Genomic DNA, 19,933 nt, shown 5'->3' on the forward strand with positions numbered 1-19,933 from the left:
TTCTAGAGCCCAATAATGGAAAGCATTAGGAGGAATTGGAACATATATCAATACATACAGTCTGTGTGATGCAAATAATCTCCCATGAGTTACTAAAATCTTGTACGCAAGAAAGCCACCATTAAAAACTGATCTCTGGCAGATTCTTCTTCTTTGGCGATCACTCGTAGCCAAGTAAGATTGTCTTCCATGAACACGGTCTTAACAGTGTGTCCATAGCTGATTGTGGAGGCCAATTCTGGATCCACACGTCCTTCCACAGTGGGAACATAGGTTTCCGGGCGGGAGTTGATCACCTTGAGGGTTTGCCAAGCGTGCTTTCCTCTCAGCACATTTCTCCCTTTCGTCCTGAGTTCGAGCATCTTCAGAGCCCATGACACTTTCTCCAATTGGAGCGCTTGCAGGCCAGTGTTTCCCAGTTGTTGGTGTTTATACTACACAACCAACAAGAAAACTGAAAAACTACAACACAACCTAGAACTAGTTCAAATAGTTATTTTTCCCTTCTGCTGCTGCAACATAACAACAACAACAACATTAATATTATCCTGCCCATTTGGTTGGGTTGCCCCAGCCACTGACATATCAAGGCTCTCCAGGTTGCCAAATGCCTTGCTCCAAGGCAAAGGACCCCAGAAGACACGTCGTCATTCTGGAATTGGCAGTGGGTGAGGTTGACTCCCATACCTGCCTGCTCCGCTGCCACTTTGCCAAAGTTGATGAACTACTCAGGCAGCATAGAGGACAGCCCTTCAGTCAACCACTGCCTATTTTGCTAGAGTGTTATTGACTGCCATTTTCCCCTTTGCAGGTATTATGTGGGTGGGCAGAGGAAGGAAGCTTATAGAAAATGCTTGTGTGCACCTATTCTTGTGCTTTTAAAGTCACCAGTCGAGCAAAGAGTGGAAATATATAAGGCTACACTCAAGTTCTCCTCCTCTGAGAGCACCTCAAAGCTTTTGTCCCTGAACAATCCACCAGTTCTACCACCAAAAAAAGGAAAGGTTATTTTAAGGCAATTATTTCTGCACTGAGGTATTTTTTGAGGACTGACACAACTGATAAACACACACAAACCCACCCAAAAGTGAAAGTCACATGAAAATTTTGCTTGAGGTCAGCGTACCATGCTTTTCTACACTGTGTGGGGGGTCATGGGCTTACCGGCAAACATTAATTCTCAAGATTTTCTAACAGTTTGAAGCCTAGGGGGTGTCTCCCCCCCCACCGCATCCCAGTGCCAAAGTGCTAATGTTTGCCTTAGAGCCTGACATTTGACCACAATGATTAGCAGCAATTTGACTAAAATATCATGAGGTATTGGGTTTCACTTGTCAGCCTTGAAGCCACAGGAGGAAGAGTTCAGGTGCAAAAAGCCAAGCGGTAAAGAAAAAAAAGCTAATGTCAAATATTAGCGCTTCGCTTCAGAAACTGGATCTCATAAGTGGTTTGAACAAGACACTAGTTCTGAGAATTTCACAGATTCTAGCAACAACAGTAAGTTAATACCTGTATTAGGACCAACTGTCTAAGTAGTGAGGAAATTCAGTCAATCTCATGTTTAGATATTATTCTGAACATCTGAAGTCAGCTCTGCATGGGGAAGTTTTTAATGTTTGATGTCTTATTGTGTTTAAATTTGTTGGCAGCCACCCAGAGTGGCTGGGGTAACCCAGTCAGACAGGTGTCATATAAATAAATTACTACTACTACTGCTGCTGCTACTACTACTACAGTACCGGTACATTTGAGGGTTTTTTCTAATGTTTTCCCCACCACTGCAGCTTTGCACTACCTTTGACAGAAAACAGTCTAGGAAACAGCAAGGATATATTCAAATTTTGTTTCAAAGCAATTTGATCAATATAGTGGTATCTCGGGTGAAGAACTTAACTCGTTCCAGAGGTCCGTTCTTAACCTGAAACTGTTCTTAACCTGAAGCACCACTTTAGCTAATGGGGCCTCCCGCTGCTGCCACCGCGGCACAATTTCTGTTCTCATCCTGAAGCAAAGTTCTTAACCCAAGGTACTATTTCTGGGTTAGCAGAGTCTGTAACCTGAAGTGTATGTAACCTGAAGCGTATGTAACCCGAGGTACCACTGTACTTCACTTTCTTGTAGAAGGTATCTACCAATTCAAACATTCAAGTTATACAGTGTAGCATTCATGTATGCTTTCAGAATATAAGCTAGACTTCAGCAGGCAAGGACGTTTCCAACCCACAGTCGGAAATGTTGAAACTTTAGTAACTCGACAATATTGTTCTTTGAATGTTCTGTCTTCTCTGAATGTACCGTGTATAAGACATCCCCATGTATAAGACGACCCCTATTCTTCCGAACCCAAAATTAAGAAATCGGGCTAGAACCCGAACCCATGCCAAAGCCTGAACCTGAACCCAGGCCACCCACGCCAGAGCCCAAACCCAAGCCCAGACTGCCCGAACCTGAACCCCTGTGCATTCACTATCCGTGTATAACACAACCCCCAATTTTTAACTACCGTATTTTTTGCTCTATAAGACTAACTTTTTCCCTCCTAAAAAGTAAGGGGAAATGTGTGTGCCTCTTATGGAGCGAATGCAGACTGCACAGCTATCCCAGAAGCCTGAACAGCAAGAGGGATTGCTGCTTTCACTGCACAGCGATCCCTCTTGCTGTTTTGGCTTCTGAGATTCAGAATTTTTTTTTCTTGTTTTCCTCCTCCAAAAACTAGGTGCATCTTGTGGTCTGGTGCGTCTTATAGAGCGAAAAATACGGTAATTTTTTAAGCAAAAAAATCTGCTTTATACATGGAAAAATACTATATACTGGCTGTAGATGATCATTGCATGTGTGTATCAATTGTAGCTGATCACTGTATTTATAAAAATCCCTCTCACGTTAACCCTCCCACCTCCTTTCATATTTTATGTTTTGCCTTCTACTGCCAAATGTATGGTTTGGCTGACCTGTGCCAGTAATTTGAGCCTATCTGTGCTATATGAAGTTTGACATGATGCTTTGCTTTGCTGCTGCTCTTTTAGCTGTGGCATGCAGCCGCTTGGATTACACAAGCTGACATGCATTGATTATACATGTCTAACATGCAAGCCTTGGGGCTTGAATTAGACTTTCGAGTTCATTGCAGCCAAGAGCCTACTACTTTCTCATGGGTCAGCGGCAAACACAAGTTGATTGAGCCCACAGCTAGGAAACTCTGTAGATAGCCATGCAAAAATGGATTTGCATGGTTATACCCGTTTTGGAAATCTACAGAACACACACAGATCTAGGAAGGAAAGAGAATTCTCCTACAAGCTGGTGCAGTTGCTGCTTGTGGGTTCCCGTAATCTTGTTGCTTTTTACATTTCTGTCATACCTTCAAGATGCAAAAAGGTCTCTGCACTTCCAAATAAGTATTCCCCCCGCCCCAAGCTGGTATACAGTGGTACTTCGGGTTAAGTACTTCATTCGTTCCAGAGGTCCGTTCTTAACCTGAAACTGTTCTTAACCTGAAGCACCACTTTAGCTAATGGGGCCTCCCGCTGCCACCGCGCCGCCGGAGCACGATTTCTGTTCTCATCCTGAAGCAAAGTTCTTAACCTGAGGTACTATTTCTGGGTTAGCGGAGTCTGTAACCTGAAGCGTATGTAACCTGAAGCGTATGTAACCCGAAGTAGCACTGTACCTCCTTTCCCCAGTTATTTCATGCACAACTGTGCATCTGCTTTTACATGAATCATTGGCAGCCGTCTGTCTTGAGAGACAATGGAGTGTTCCCTTGGGGGGGGGGGTGTGAAGCCTCTCGCCTTTGCTGATGGGGTCCAAAGGAAAGCAGAGCAATATGCTTGGCTGCAGGAGTTCCCGGAAGGATGTACAAGGCACCATCCAACCGTCTTAGGGGCGCCACTCTGGATTTGTGAAGGATTAACTCTTTATCTCCCGAAGATATCCCAAAAGGCAGTGGAGGTTTAGGATCAGAGTTTCCCTTCTCCTGGATGGGCTACTTTTCCAGGTTAGCGAGCCCCACCTGCTCCTTACCATCATATATCTACAGCTTGCTACAGAAACCGCCTTCTTGACTACTGGTCTATTCTGCTCAATTCACCAGAGCCTGTCTTCTCATGCAGGGGAAGTCCCAAACTCACTGAGGTTTGAGACCCATCAGCTCGCCTGGTTTAGCCGGCCAGTCAAAGCTGTTTCCCGGGGTGTGTCTGTTGTCTAGGGAAAGGTAAATGGACCCCTGACCGTTAGGTCCAGTCATGACCGACTCTGGGGTTGTGGTGCTCATCTCGCTTTATTGGCCGAGGGAGCCGGCGTACAGCTTCTGGGTCATGTGGCCAGCATGACTAAGCCGCTTCTGGCAAACCAGAGCAACACACGGAAACGCCGTTTACCTTCCCGCCAGAGCGGTACCTATTTATCTACTTGCACTTTGACGTGCTTTCGAACTGCTAGGTTGGCAGGAGCAGGAACCGAGCAATGGGAGCTCACCCCGTCAAGGGGATTCGAACCGCCGACCTTCTGATCAGCAAGTCCTAGGCTCTGTGGTTTAACCCACAGCGCCACCTGCGTCCCTTTCGTCACATACTACCAGCTTCTAGAAGCCACAAGTGAGAGCTGAGTGCAGGGTGGGGACCAAAGCTGTTCAAACCACCACAGAAGAAACATAACCAGAGATACTACCCCTCCCGTAACACCTCATACACCCTTTCAATATGAATAGTGTCATCTTTACCCCAGAAGGACATGGAAGAAAGGGGAACAATGCAGTCATCAACAACCTACTAAGTATATAATAAAAACCTGCTACAGTCAAACCTCGGTTGTCGAACGTAACCCGTTCCAGAAGCCCGTTCGGGTTCCGAAATGTTTGACAACCGAGGCACAGCTTCCGATTGGTTGCAAGAGCCTTCTGCACTCAAGTGGAAGCCGTGTAAGATGCTTGGCTTCCGGAAAACGTTTGAGAACCGGAGCATTTACTTCCGGGTTTTCAGCGTTCGGGAGCCGAAACTTTCCAAAATAGAGGCGTTCAAGAAACAAGGTTTGACTATACTATCAACCTATGGACAACTCAACACTTTTGTCCCAACACTGATTTTCTTTAAAAAATAAATAAATCACGTCCCAGAGTTCTCCAAGGTGAGCCAACTGCATAATATTTTAATGTTGCTTATAAGATACTTATTCTCATTTCGATACCTTCTTACCTTGGAATATATAGTCTATGTCCTTATATTCTCTAAGGAGGATAGACTTGGGCATATAAATAGGAACTGTTATAAGATTTACAGTACAGTGGTACCTCGGGTTAAGTACTTAATTTGTTCCGGAGGTCCGTTCTTAACCTGAAACTGTTCTTTACCTGAAGCACTACTTTAGCTAATGGGGCCGCCTGCTGCCGCTGCGCCGCCGGAGCACAATTTCTATTCTCATCCTGAAGCAAAGTTCTTAACCTGAGGTACTATTTCTGGGTTAGCGGAGTCTGTAACCTGAAGAGTATGTAACCCGAGGTACCACTGTATGCTTCAACTCTCACAGAGCACAGTAAAAAAAAAAAAAGATAGCTATCGTTTTGCACACACAAAGCGGTCACGGATGTCAATGGAGCAAGTACTAGCATTGCAAGATGGCAGCATGTTAGCAAATCAATTCCACAGTACCTTCTATCATTTTCATGCCTTGGGGGAGTTTACAGTGTCCAGCTTGCCCTACGACCCAGACCGGATACTGTTGATTCAGGCAAGAGTACAATTTTTTCAAGAATGCCCGGTAATAGCCTGGTAAACCTGGATTACCTGGAGGAAAAGCAGAGAGGAAGGTCTATTAAAACTAAAGGTCATAAACTGAAACGCAATGGTCGAAAGACTGCAAAAGCCACATCATTGCTAATGAACCATTTGGACTTGAAACCAACTCATGCATCGTCACCACGTGTTTTTCACAATGCTGACCCCTTTGTACTTAATACAGTGGTACCTCAGTTTAAGAACATTCCGATTTAAGAACGATTTGGATTACAAACTCCGCAAAACCAGAAATAGTGTCCCGGTTTGAGAACTTTACCTCAGTCTAAGAACGGAATCTGAATGGTGGAAGGGCACGGGCGGCAGGAGGCCTCGTTAGGGAAAGCGTGCCTCAGTTTAAGAACGGATTCGGTTTAAGAACAGACTTCCGGAACAGATTAAGTTCATAAACTGAGATACCACTGTATAGTGGTACCTCAGGTTAAGAACTTAATTCGTTCCGGAGGTCTGTTCTTAACCTGAAACTGTTCTTAACCTGAAGCACCACTTTAGCCTCTCACTGCTGCTGCGCCACCACTGCACAATTTCTGTTCTCATCCTGAAGCAAAGTTCTTAACCCGAGGTACTATTTCTGGGTTAGCGGAGTCTGTGACCTGAAGCGTATGTAACCTGAAGCGTATGTAACCCAAGGTACCACTGTACTTGAATTCAACTATTGAAGCAAGAAGCACCTCAGTTGTATGCTACCATTCACAGAGGGTAAGATTTTTCACTTTAAAGTTAAGCGACCCAATATAGATCATAGAGATTGTGATGTTACATCGTCAGTCAGATTTAGATCATAGAATTGTGGAGCTGGAAGAAACCCTGAGGATCATCTAATCCAAGCCACTGCAATGCAGGAATGTACAGATATCCCATACAGCAGGAACGTCCAACTTCCAAGAGACTGTGATCTACTCCCATTAAAAATAAACCGGCAGTGATCTACCCATTGGATTGGCCAGAGCTTTTGGGGGGGAGGATGAGTCAAAGTTGTTGGGCATGCCTGCCATACAGGGATCAAACCTGCAACCTTGGTATCATCAGCACCGTGCTCTAACCAACTGAGGCTGTTTTTAACCATTTGTCTACGTGATGAGTCTACTGAAAGCATTTACGCTGAAGAATATGCCTCCTAGATGAGAAAAAAATAAAGTAATTACTCAAAAACAATATATCCAACAAATAAAATTCTGGGCTTAACTATAGGGACATGTAACACTAAAATCCCCCTCCCCCCTTTTTTTTAAAAGAATGGTTTCCATTCATTTTTTCTGGTATTGAAGCATGTGATATTCTGGTTCATTTAGACAAGTTCAATTAGCTTTAATTAGCCTTTTCTTTAAACACACACACACACACACACACACACACACACGTGTTTCCAAAGACCTCTATTTAGCCAAACATACTTGGATTGAATAAAGATCTTGCAAGGTTGTGTCTACCAATATGCAACAAAACCTGTGGATTCGTGTAATATTGAGGCAATTTCTCATCCAGTGACAGGGAAAATCAAAATGTCCAAGAGTGAAACACACTTTTAAAAAAAATGTATCAAAAGTGCATCCTTGCTGTCCCTGGGTTTACTGCAAACTGGTGTGTTCTGCTAAAAAAATAATAATTCATGCATCTTCTGAAGATTATTATTTCAATCGTATTCCTAGCACCAGGGAAAATATAAAGGTTTACATTGCCAAAGCTTTCCACATCTTTTCACTCTTTACCATTAATTCTATAGGGAAGTATACTGAATATTTTCTCACTTCCACCATCAGTTAAACAGTGAAAGGAAGAAGTGTTCGCATAATCCTTGTTAAGTAGTATTTAGATAATCCTGATAAGCTTTGTGTTTAATGATGCATGCAATTTATGGCACCTGTGAGGTTTTTTTTTTAAGGGTGTGTGTGGGTGAAATACTGTTATCCTGGGGCAAATAGTCACCGCCTGAGATCTTCTTTGAATTTTGGATTATCTTTTTTACTTCTTGCTTTGGAAAACGCGTTTCTAATGTGACTAGTTCTGTATAAACATCACTTTGATATTGGAATTGTCAACTGGTGGCAATATCGGCTTTTTCAACTTGAATAAATCTTCAGAAAGTTGTTGAAATTCAAATGAAATTTCTTGTCCAGTTCTGCTAAAATTTGTTTTAGAAAGGAAACAGCTAAGACCATATAAAAACAGGCACAATTGGACAGCATCTGCTTAGTCAAATATATGTATTTTTGTGTGTGTTTGTGTATACAGTGATACCTCGGGTTAAGTACTTAATTCGTTTCGGAGGTCCGTTCTTAACCTGACTCTGTTCTTAACCTGAAGCACCACTTTAGCTAATGGGGCCTCCTGCTGCTGCCACGCCACCAGAGCACAATTTCTGTTCTCATCCTGAAGCAAAGTTCTTAACCTGAAGCACTATTTCTGGGTTAGCTGAGTCTGTAACCTGAAGCGTATGTAACCTGAAGCGTATGTAACCCAAGGTACCACTGTACACACACACACACACACACACACACACACACACAGAGTGTTCCCATCATCACCACTCATCTGTAGTGCCACTGTTTAGCCATCCCTGCTGTGGAATCATAAATTGGTAAAGTTGAAAGGGACCATGAGGGCCATCAAGTCCAACCCCGGGCAATGCAGGAATCTTTTGCCCAAGTTGGGATTCGAACTCACAACCCTGAGATTAAGAGTCTCAGGCTCTACTGACTGAGCTATTCCTTAGAATTGCTACTGACCCTGAAAACCACTCCAAACAGACAATGCCAGCAGAGACCAAAAATAATGCTGTCAGAAAACTGAACGAGCCCATAATATATTTCTCATTGAATTACCAGACTGTTTATTGAGGTTGGACCAAGGTTTTCCAGCGTTTCTGCCATGTATCTACAGCCAATATGTGAGCAAATCAACTTCAGAATTTGGCAGTGTGATATGCAAGCTAATCCCAAGCAAAGAAACTTCATTCTACAGTAGTTTGATCATCTGCGTAGGGATTTTTTTGGAAAGGGATCAAAGTAATGCAATCTTATTTGTCCTGTTCTACAGGACTAAAATCTAAGTCCACAGTTAAGAGCGCTGTGTGCAGAAGAAACTCTCAAATGTTTTGTTTCCTGTTAATATCCAACAAAAGAGTTTTCTTGGAATGGGCTAATTGCATCATCTCTCATTTAAGAAAAGACTTTTAGTCACTAACAAATTATGCCATTCACAGAGTCGTACAGTGTTCAAAGGGGCTGAAATACTCTAACACCACAATCACAGCACTTCTGATAATAGAATAGCACCAACATTATCCTTATATTTCAGATACAGGATGAGAGAACAGTGAGTTGTCCTAAGACCACCTAGCGAGTTCACAGCAGAGGCAAGGTTCAGCCCTGGCAGTTCCTTGTTCAATTTCGTCACCACCATTCCACCTCGAAGTTTTTAGTTCAATGGAAGGATATGCTCATTATGCCAGTTTTGAGAACATGGTTCTTCACTAGGTTAAATCAAGGCAGAACAGAAGCAGATCCCTTGACATGCAGCAGTGATCAGTAGTGATTTGCCACTTGGTGCCATAGGACAAGCTTCTTCCCTACTGCAAAGGGCAAAATGAGGTGCCTAGCGATGACTTAACGGGAAGAGGGAATGGGGAAGAGGGACCCGAAACAACATTTTTGTAAAATGAATCTAAAGCAAGAATGAACACTTTTTGGAATGCCAGTCTCCTATGGGTTTAACGTGAAACAGACTAGATTTCCCAGGATTCTGGCACAAGAGGCATTGTGATCTAAACCACTGAGCCTCTTGGTCTTGCTGATTGAAAGGCAGCAGTTTGAATCCCCGCAATGGGGTGAGCTCCCGTTGCTCTGTCCCCAGCTCCTGCCAACCTAGCAGTTCGAAAGCACACCAGTGCAAGTAGATAAATAGGTGCTGCGGCAGCGGGAAGGTAAATAGCGTTTCCGTGCGCTCTGGTTTCCATCATGGTGTTCCGTTGCACCAGATTTCTCCAAAGTCATGCTGGCCACATGACCTGGAAAGCTGTCTGTGGACAAACGCCGGCCCCCTCGGCACCTTTGACTGGACTTAACCGTCCAGGGATCCTTTACCTTTTCTTTTACTGAAAATCCAAATAACAATTGTCAGGAGCTATTGTGCTAAAACCAGCAGGGCAAAGTCCCACTTTTTAAAAGTGTTACCTATTTGACTCTAAAACACACCTACAACACTTTTGAGAGCAGAGCATTAGATTTTGAAAACAGAATACTTTGTTTTATGCCCATGCCAGAATGCTACCCACTAGCTCAAAGGACCATTGCCTTAGCCTAAATCCCCACCTTCCTGTGTGCCAATCAAATGTGGAAGAACACTGAAATGGCAACACTTCCAATTTGGGTACATAAAGATTTCTGGAAGAGAGCGGCAAGGTTCAAAGGACCGCTCTTAAGTATAATGAGTAATAAACTACAACAAAAATCACAGGTTGTTCAAGAACATATGATGCAATTTACGCTATCTCAAAATTAACCATAGATATATATTTTTTAATTCCGAGAACAGGCTCATCAAAACAATATAGAAAACACATCCATGCTTATCTTTAAAACAGCACCATCTTCTGGTACTTCTGTTTCCGTCCTACAGTCAGAAAGTACAATTGCTTTGTTTTCATAATTACGTTGTTTTTGGTTGGTAATAAATGCTGCTCGCAAAGCCTGAATGGGAAGATTTGTGAAACGTAAACACACCAAATTCTAGCGTTAAGAAAGCTTCTGCCACAATTTTTTAAAAAACAAAAGAAAACAGCAGCTGTTGGACCTTTTCCTCCCTACTGAAACTCCAGGGCCTTCTCACTGAAACAGTAACAACAACAACAATACAGTCGTACCTTGGAAGTAGAATGGAATCTGTTCCGGAAGTCCGTTCAACTGCCAAAACCAAAGTGCGGCTTCTGATTGGCTGCGGAAAGCTCCTGCAGCCAATCGGAAGCCCCGTCGGACGTTCGGCTTCCACAAATAGTTCACAAACCGAAACAGTCACTTCTGGGTTTGCGGCGTTCGGGAGCCAAAACTTTCGGGAACTAAGCTGTTTGACTTCCAAGGTACAACTGTATCTGAATAGAAAGAGAACAGATCTTTGCTGGCTCTCAAAAGCAAGTGTAGATTTCGGGTAGCCATTCGGGTGCCTTCCAGATGTTGCTAGACAAAGGCACTGTGGCTGGCTTTGTCTGAATCCGACTGCACTCTCCCTGAAGGAATAATAGAATTGTAGAGTTGAAAGGGACCCTGCGGGTTATCTAGTTCAACCTACTGCAATGCAGGAATATGCAGCTGTCCCATATGGGAATCGAACCTGCAACCTTGAGGAGCAGGTTCGCAGTTTGGAGGTTCTTTTGGGTCCAGCTCTGCCCCTGGAAGCAGGTGACAGGTTTGACTGCTATAGGCAAGGAAAGCCTTGCCACGGTAGCTCACGTGTTGATTATTTCAGGACTGGACGATTGCAATGCACTCTGTGTGGGGCTCCCCTCATGCTTGACCTGGAAGCTGCTGTTAGTGCAGAATGCTGCAGCACAATTGCTGACGGGAGTGAGGTCTTTGCCACATTTAACAGGTGCGCTCAGAGATCTGCATTAGCTGCCAAGTTACTACGGTGTTACTATTAGTATAAAGTAAAGGTAAAGGGACCCCTGACCATTAGGCCCAGTCATGATCGACTCTGGGGTTGCGACGCTCATCTCGCTTTATTGGCCGAGGGAGCCAGCGTACAGCTTCCGGGTCATATGGCCAGCATGACTAAGCTGCTTCTGGCGAACCAGAGCAGTGCACAGAAATGCCGTTTACCTTCTTGCCAGAGCAGTACCTATTTATCTACTTGCACTTTGATGTGCTTTCGAACTGCTAGGTTGGCAGGAGCAGGGACTGAGCAACAGGAGCTCACCCCATTGCGGGGATTTGAACCGCCGACCTTCTGATCGGCAAGTCCTAGGCTCTGTGGTTTAACCCACAGCGCCACCCGCGTCCCTTACTATTAGTATATAAGGTCCTTAAAAAAGCCGTTTACTACAAGTTCGCCTCACTCCACATGCTTTTCAACTAGCAGAATTGGCACAGCTACAGGTGCCATATAATACCTGCTCCACATTTGCGAGAACTTGATTGTTTAGTGTGGCAGCACTTTGAACTTTGGAACTGCCTGCCTATTGAGATTAAGCAGGCGTCTCGACCGTACGCTTTTGGGCGCCTGCAAAAAACCTTATTTAGGCAAGCCTACTCAGATGCTTAGGAAGCTGAGGTAATTATAATCTGTTTTCGCATTTTAACCTTTGTATGTTTTGAAGTACTGTTGTCAATTTGTCTTGATTTAAAAAATACTACTTCTTTTTTGCTAAACCACTTTGAGGTTTCTTACATAGAATCACAGAACTGTAGATTTGGAAGGGACCCCAAGAGTCATGTAGTGTAAACTCTTGTGGCGCAGGAATCAAGCGGTGTTTATCAGTGTTGTGAAATAAATCAATTGGGTTAAGAAGTAGAGTTTACCAGCAAAGCCTTATGTAACCTGCAACTGTCATTTAAAGACACAAGACCTTATTACAGGAAACATAAGCATTAAAGAAACAGAAACAAATGGAAGCATAGTGTTTATGATATCGTTTATAATACAATAAATGAATAAGATCTTGTTACTTTTATTTAAATATAAACGTATCTCTGACTGTATCAGTATCAAACGTTATTTCGGTCGCAGACCAGCATAAGATAAAACATACAGATAAACTGAACACATAAGACTTAAAACAGGTAAGGGATAAAAACTACTAATTAAAAGCTGATTATACTATACATAACTTAAAAAGATAAAAACATGGACAAATGGTTAAAAGTGAGTATAAGGGAGCCCTGTTTAGGGAAGTTTTTAATGTTTGGTGTTTTATCGTGTTTTTAATATTCTGTTGGGAGCTGCCCAGAGTGTCTGAGGAAACCTAGCCAGATGGGCAGGATATAAATAATAAATTATTATTATTATTATTATTATTATTATTATTATTAGGAACGTAAAGGAGCACAGGTCTTGCATTTTGGGCCTTCTGTTTAGGCCTAGTTTGTGGTGCAAGTCATCCTTCGACAAACAGATCTCTGACTGGTTTTGTGCCACATCTACAATACCACAAGCTTATCAATTAAGCTTTCTATTAAGGTTTTTCAATTAAGCTATCAATGAACGTCATTCCTTCCTCCCTTTTTAACTTGCTCAACACAACCATACTCAAATCTTCCTCCATCCAAGTCATGGCTTGGTTTAGTTTTTGGAATCCAGGAAGCACGCACAAAAAACAACAACCCCAAGTGTCAGAAAACTTACCTGGAATAACCAGAAGCAAGGCTTTGGGAGCACTTTTCCGTTTCCAGAGATCTTTCCAAGGGCCACACTTAATGACTTGCGTAGCCATTCCATAAACGTAGGTGAACTCTTCGTGCAGCGGAACTTCAGGTTCTGATTTCATGCTTGCGGCTGAAAACAACAAGAAAAAGCCTTGAAATGTATCTAGCTAGACAATAAGATGTCCTCCAACATGGGCTTTCTTGTAAGCAAAGGAAGAAGCGACTTGTAGCTCCTGTGTGGCCAGGCAACAACCACGGCAAGAGTTTCAACAAACGTTCATATATTTGAGAAGTTCAGAGCAGCTGCCAGATGTTCCCTCCCATGCAATTGCTGCAATTAGTGCAGAATGCTGCAGCACAGTTGCTAACAGGAGTGAGGCAATTGCTATACACATAGGTTTTTTTGCTTCAAGAGTATTACAACAGACCATGTTGTTCTTTTCTGTGAACCATCCTGAGACCTATCTCTTCCATCTCTGCAATCACTGATCGGACAAGGGAAATTACAGGGTGTCCAGATGCAACATTGGACACAATAACAAATCTTGGCAAGACAGAGGCATTGTGGGTGAGCAGCTCCCTTGTCTGAGAAACGGGTTAGTTTTCTACCCTGGATGGGATTGCACTCTCCCTGAAGGAGCAGGTTCAAGGGCTATTGAAGTCCGTGGCCTAGGAACAGGGGAACGTGGGCTGTCTAGAGTCCAAAGGATCAGGTGGAAAGGGTTTGAGGGCTACTTTTGGTGCCTGGGATTCCTCATTCCTGTTTTAAAGGAATAGATTTTCCTTGTGAAGTACTAACAATGTTAATACCTCAATGCACCAAGCCAGATTCTGAAAGCCAGAAGTCCCCAACAATTTAGAAGCATTTCAAGCATTCAGAAGAACAGTCATACCTCGGGTTAAAGGTTGAGCGTTTTCAGGTTGTGCCCCGCGGTGACCTGGAAGTACTGGAAAGGGTTACTTCCAGGTTTCGCTGCTCGCACATGCGCACACGCTCAAAATAACGTCACGTGCATGCACAGAAGCGGCGAATCGCGACCCGCGCACAGGCAGATTGCGTTCTGCTCAGGTTGCGAACGGGGCTCCGGAACGGATCCCGTTCGCAACCAGAAGTACCACTGTACAAATATTTTATTCGTGAGAAGCAGGAAACCACGATCTCCAGAAACACTAGCGGACCGCACTTGTAATATATAAGTGTCTCCACTCTTGTCGTTCAGCCCAGACATTGAGATCCAGCTCCAAGGGCCTTCTGGTGGTTCCCTCCCTGAGAGAAGTGAAGTTACAGGGAACCAGGCAGAGTGCCTTCTCAGTAGCAGCGCCCACCCTGTGGAACGCCCTCCCGTCAGATGTCGAGGTAATAAACAATTACATGACTTTCTGTGCTGCATGGAGAATAGAGCAAGCTTGTTTTCTCCTGCTCCAGAGAGTGGGATTCAGACCAATGGCTTCAAGTTACAAGAAAGGAGATTCCAACTGAACAGCAGGAAGAACTTTCTGATGTTAAGAGTTTCTTGACAGTGGAACAGACTTCCTCAGGAGGTGGCAGCCATCTATCACAGATGCTTTAGTAGATATTCCTGCATTGCAGGGGGTTGAACTAGATTACCCTACAATTCTATGATTCTATGTCACATTCCAGCCAGGTCAAAGCACTTGAGGAAGGCATGGAGCAGGGTCAGAGGGATCATAGCCTGATCTGGGGAAAGTCCTATAGGCTGGATAGAGAACTCTGGGGTACCACCACACAGCCCCTAGCCTTGAGGTCCCCCACCCCTGGCTTTTCTTTTTTTCCAATTTATTTATTTATTTATTTATTTATACTTTCCCAATTTCTACATTTCATTAATTTTATACATTTCATTAATTTTAATACAGTGGTACCTCTGGTTACGTACTTAATTCGTTCTGGAGGTCTGTTCTTAACCTGAAACTGTTCTTAACCTGAAGCACCACTTTAGTTAATGGGGCCTCCTGCTGCTGCTGTGCCGCTGGAGCCCGATTTCTGTTCTCATCCTGAAGCAAAGTTCTTAACCTGAAGCACTATTTCTGGGTTAGCGGAGTCTGTAACCTGAAGCCTATGTAACCCGAGGTACCACTGTATTTTGCTGGAAGCTGCCCAGAGTGGCTGGGGTAACCCAGCCAGATGGATAGGGTATTATTATTATTATTCTCAAAGCTACCAACATGAGTTTGACCAAACTACGGAAGGCAGTGGAAGACAGGAGTGCCTGGCGTGCTGTGGTCCAGGGGGTCACGAAGAGTCGGACACGACTAAACAACAACAACATTATTATTATTATTATTGCTCTTATTCTTGCTTTTCCCCACTGCGCAACGGAGAGAGAGAGAAAGCAAAGCGGCCAAGGGTCGGGGAGGAAACATTCAGCAGCCGAAGCGAGCCCAGCGGCCAGGAAACCAAACACGTACCTTGCCCGTGTCGGTCCCTCCGGGCGCTTTCCGTGAGCTGACAGAACCAGACAGGGCAGCTGCTGAGCAGGCCGGGCGGAAGCAGCGAAGCGGCCGGCCCAACTCCCTTACGGCGGTCGGAAGGAAGCTGCTCGTCGGCTCTTCCGCCAGGCTCGGAGAAAAGTGATAGGCGGGCTCCGGAGCCAATGCGGAGCCCACACGTCACGGACATCCCGCCCTCGCCGAGGTAAGCGGAACGCCCCGAGCTGGCTGCGCGCCGCTGGCGCTTCTTGGAGCCTTTGGCCACCGGTAGGTTTTGTCTCCCCTATGTTAGGGAGATCTGGGTTAGCTGGGCAGTTTCGCCATTCGCTTAAGCCCCTGTTTCCCGCGCTTGGGTCTCCAGCGGCCGTCGGACTACAACTCCCATCATCCCTAGGTAGGGATGATGGGAGTTGTAGTCCGACGGCCGCTGGAGACCCAAGCGTGGGAAACGCTGGCTTAAAACTGCTTAGAGGCGGAGGGTGGGAGGGAATCCCCTTGAGAGGTTATTAATTAAGATGGCAAAGGTGTAGAATGGGGTTCCCCGCCCCCCAGTCCCTGCTGTGTTGAGGGCTATCAGGATTTTGCTGTTTATTTTAACACCGCATTGAAATAAATTCCAATTAGGTCAATTTAGTTAAACCCCTGTTATAGAAAAAAAAAGGGAGAGGGTTAACATTTGCAGCCCAACTCTCCGTTAAGGGATTCAGTGTCCCCTAAATCTGTTAGTGGTCAGAGAAAAAGAAGCCTTTTTAAAAATTGCGTTTCCAAAAAAAATTTCCACATGCCTTTCAATATATAATAGCCCCCCCTTTTTACATCCGACTCCCTTTTCCATTGTGTTTATTTTTCTCTCCCTTTGCTGCACCCTATCTTCTATCTCTTAAACCTTAACAAAACCACTGTAACCTTTAATCTCTTTAATGCTCATAGTTCCAATCCTGCTCAAGTGTTCATCATTTAATAATATTTTTGTAAATATTCCGAAAAGGGTTACCGTTCTTCCACGAAATCTCCATCATTAGGTTCTCTTATTTTAGCTGTAAACTTTGCCAATTCTGCATAGTCCATCACCTTACTTATCCATTCTAGCAAGGAATATATTTTGTTTTCTTCTGTCGCTACAGAGTTCCCCTGTGGCCACTTGCAAGAAGGTGAGGACCATAACAAAGTGTGCAAGAACCTTTAAAGACTTTAGACGTCGTCCAACTCCTTAACCAAAGACCACCCAAAAACATCATACATGTGTCACAGAAAGAGGCGCTCTACAACAGAAATTTGAGTGTGGCTTCTCTCCTGTCTGTCAAGATACCTGATCATGTTTTACTGATTGCATTACCTGGGCAGTCTGGCCATTCTTTTGAGATTGTATATACTGTACCTTAGGGACGCGGGTGGCGCTGTGGGTAAAACCTCAGCGCCTAGGACTTGCCGATCGCATGGTCGGCGGTTCGAATCCCTGCGGCGGGATGCGCTCCCGTTGCTCGGTCCCAGCGCATGCCAACCTAGCAGTTCGAAAGCACCCCCGGGTGCAAGTAGATAAATAGGGACCGCTTTATAGCGGGAAGGTAAACGGCGTTCCGTGTGCTGCTCTGGTGCCAGTTCGCCAGATGCAGCTTGTCACGCTGGCCACGTGACCCGGAAGTGTCTGCGGACAGCGCTGGCTCCCGGCCTCTAGAGTGAGATGAGCGCACAACCCTAGAGTCTGTCAAGACTGGCCCGTACGGGCAGGGGTACCTTTACCTTTATACTGTACCTTAGTTCTTGAATCCAGGTTACTGGGGCCTACTCCACAAAATATGCTCTTAAAACAGGATTTGAAGGATTTTGAAGTGAAATAACAATTGGGAAGACAGCCCTGTTTAGGGAAGTTTTTAATGTTTGATGTTTTATCGTGTTTTTAATATTCTGTTGGGAGCTGCCCAGAGTGGCTTGCAAAACCCAGCCAGGTGGGCGGGGTATAAATAATAATATCTCCTCCTCCTCCTCCTCCTCCTCCTCCTCCTCCTCCTCCTCCTCCTCCAAGGTATTTCCTTTTGCAGAGGAAGTAGGAGAGCCAAGACAATGTTTGGGGATTGTGTCTGTGTGTGAAGTGTGTGTCTGCTATGTGTGCACCCTAAATTTTTTACAGCACCTCCAATTTAGGTGAAATTAACTCATGTGTGTCTTTCTATGTGTGCAACCTACCTGCTCCTAAAGTAGGATAATGTTGCACATCTGATGACATGGCCTCTCAATTAAAGTCAAGAGTCAACCTGTGAGCTCAACTGAATTGCCTGTAGCAGGGCATGAAAAACAATAGCTGTTATTAACGTTATTAAAATCCAATGTTAATTTGAAATCAAATTGCCAACCTGCTCATGTTACAGTATTACAAGGGTGTCAAATGCAATAATAAAATCCTGCTAAAGCCCAACCAATTTTCAAATTTAAACTTAAAATATATAACCCACGGCCCGTTCAGTCGTTCCACTCACAATAGCTCAAGGGCCTTCCGAGACATCATTTCTCTAACCGCCTCTAGCTTCTACACTGTACTTGTCAGCAGAACTGTCCATAATCTGTAAATTGCTATGTAAATAACATTTTGGTCTCTATGAAGTTATATTGTTTTCAAATGCAGCAGTTCAAATTTTCATTTCCCATACCGTGAATGTGTCCCGTGTCATGCAAACACCCAGCAGGCAAATCTAGCAACAGTGGAAACAACTGCAAACTTGTAACCCCAGATATTATAGCATCTTGGGTTTATTTTGTATAGCCAAAGAACCCACTTTTAAGTGTGTTCATTCAGCCCCACTGAATTCCTTCCTGAAACATTTTTGTAATGCTAACAACACTCTCTGTTCCTTCAAACCTCCACTCAAAACTCACCTTTCCAAGAAACCTTTGACTCAACTGCCTTAGGCCGAACTGTAGGCTATATTAAATGTGTGATTGCATTTAATATGTCTGTTTTGGTCCCATTAAACAGCAGCCACAGGGAAGTCAATGTCGGGACCACAATGCAACGTAATTACCATTAGCACATCCGCTCTCTGTGGCAGCTTTGCAATAAGACAAAAAGTGCCATGTTAAATGTAATCACACATGCATTATATAATGTATTTTGTCCTTCGTTCCTTATCCCCAAGGGACCCGGGTGGCGCCGTGCTCTAAACCACTGAGCCTCTTGGGCTTGCCAATCAGAAGGTTGGTGGTTTGATTTCGAGTGAGCTCCCTATACTTGGTCCCAGTTCTTGCCCACCTAGCAGAAAGCACGTCGGTGGAAGTAGAGAAATAGCTACTGCTGTGGAGGGAAGGTAAATGGCATTTCTGTGTGCTCTGACTTCTGTCACACTGTCCCGTTGCACCAGAAGTGGTTTAGTCATGCTGGCCACATGACCCGGAAAGCAGTCTGTGGACAAACGTCGGCTCCCTCAGCCTGAAAGCAAGATGAGCGCAGCACCCCGTGGTCACCTTTGACTGAACTTAACCGTCCATGGGTCCTTAACATTTTTACTTTTACCTTATCCCCACCTGAGAGCCAAACGTCTCCCTGGTAGCCACTCAAAGCCACCCAAGGAAGACAGCTGAAAGCAAGCAAGGTCAGGGCAGGCAGGGTTTAACTTTTTACTCCTTAACTGGCTAAAATGATTCCCCTGAAAGCTGCTGTTTGCATGGGGAGCAGGGGTGCCAACTTGAATAAAATATTAGGAGGACCCAGATAAACCCTGTCCCGCATAATCGATCATAAGACGCGGCACGTGCACACCATTTGAATGAAAATGCCTATCATTTTGGGAGGGAGGGCGCACCCCCCTCAAACATTTAATTGGTGGGGGAGCAGAGGTATGTTTATGTAACAACCCCCCCCCCCCCCGCCATACTAACCTTCCAGGCCCAAACGTCACCATAATAAGTAACTGACTTTTGCCACAGTTGGAACGCAACTGGACTGAAGTAAGAAAACTAACCCCTTCCTTTAGGAATAAATGATGCCCCCCCCCAACTCATAACAGAGGATTCTAACTGGGGATGTGCCCTGCTGGTGTTGTGGAGCTAAACTTCACCTTGTTCTTTTCAACCGCTGACAGGTTTGCCATTGCAGTTGTTTATAAGAGTTTTATCGCCTGCCTTTTCTTCCAGACACATTCAAGTCCCCAAACTGTCTTCCCGGTATTGTTCTCTAGCCTAGGCAGGGCTGTGGAGTTCTTTGTTCCCAAGCTTTAATGCAACATCTGTCAAACGCAGAGCACCTACAGGAATTTTCACATGAGACTAAAAGCATCTCTGAGGCTCACTTCTGCTACTTGTGTGCATATGTGAACACTGTTGATGTAGGACAGAAAGCAGAAGAGA

General features: G+C 44.5%; 1 protein-coding gene across 2 annotated transcripts in view; it reads right to left on the reverse strand.

The window, feature by feature from the left end:
• LDAH (lipid droplet associated hydrolase) overlaps positions 1-15,794 on the reverse strand; it is a 105,553-nt gene extending 89,759 nt beyond the window's left edge. For both annotated transcript variants that reach the window (XM_083607370.1, XM_083607371.1), the window contains exons 1-3: positions 15,575-15,794; positions 13,125-13,274; positions 5,646-5,780 (exon numbers count right to left, since the gene is read on the reverse strand). In XM_083607370.1, the coding sequence (XP_083463496.1) occupies positions 5,646-5,780; positions 13,125-13,274; positions 15,575-15,785 (496 nt within the window). In that variant the 5' untranslated portion in view covers positions 15,786-15,794. The remainder of the gene's footprint in view (positions 1-5,645; positions 5,781-13,124; positions 13,275-15,574) is intronic.
• Positions 15,795-19,933: the final 4,139 nt, after the last annotated feature.

This window comes from Podarcis filfolensis (genome assembly GCF_964270895.1).
Source record: "Podarcis filfolensis genome assembly, chromosome: 3".
Taxonomy (NCBI): domain Eukaryota; kingdom Metazoa; phylum Chordata; class Lepidosauria; order Squamata; family Lacertidae; genus Podarcis; species Podarcis filfolensis.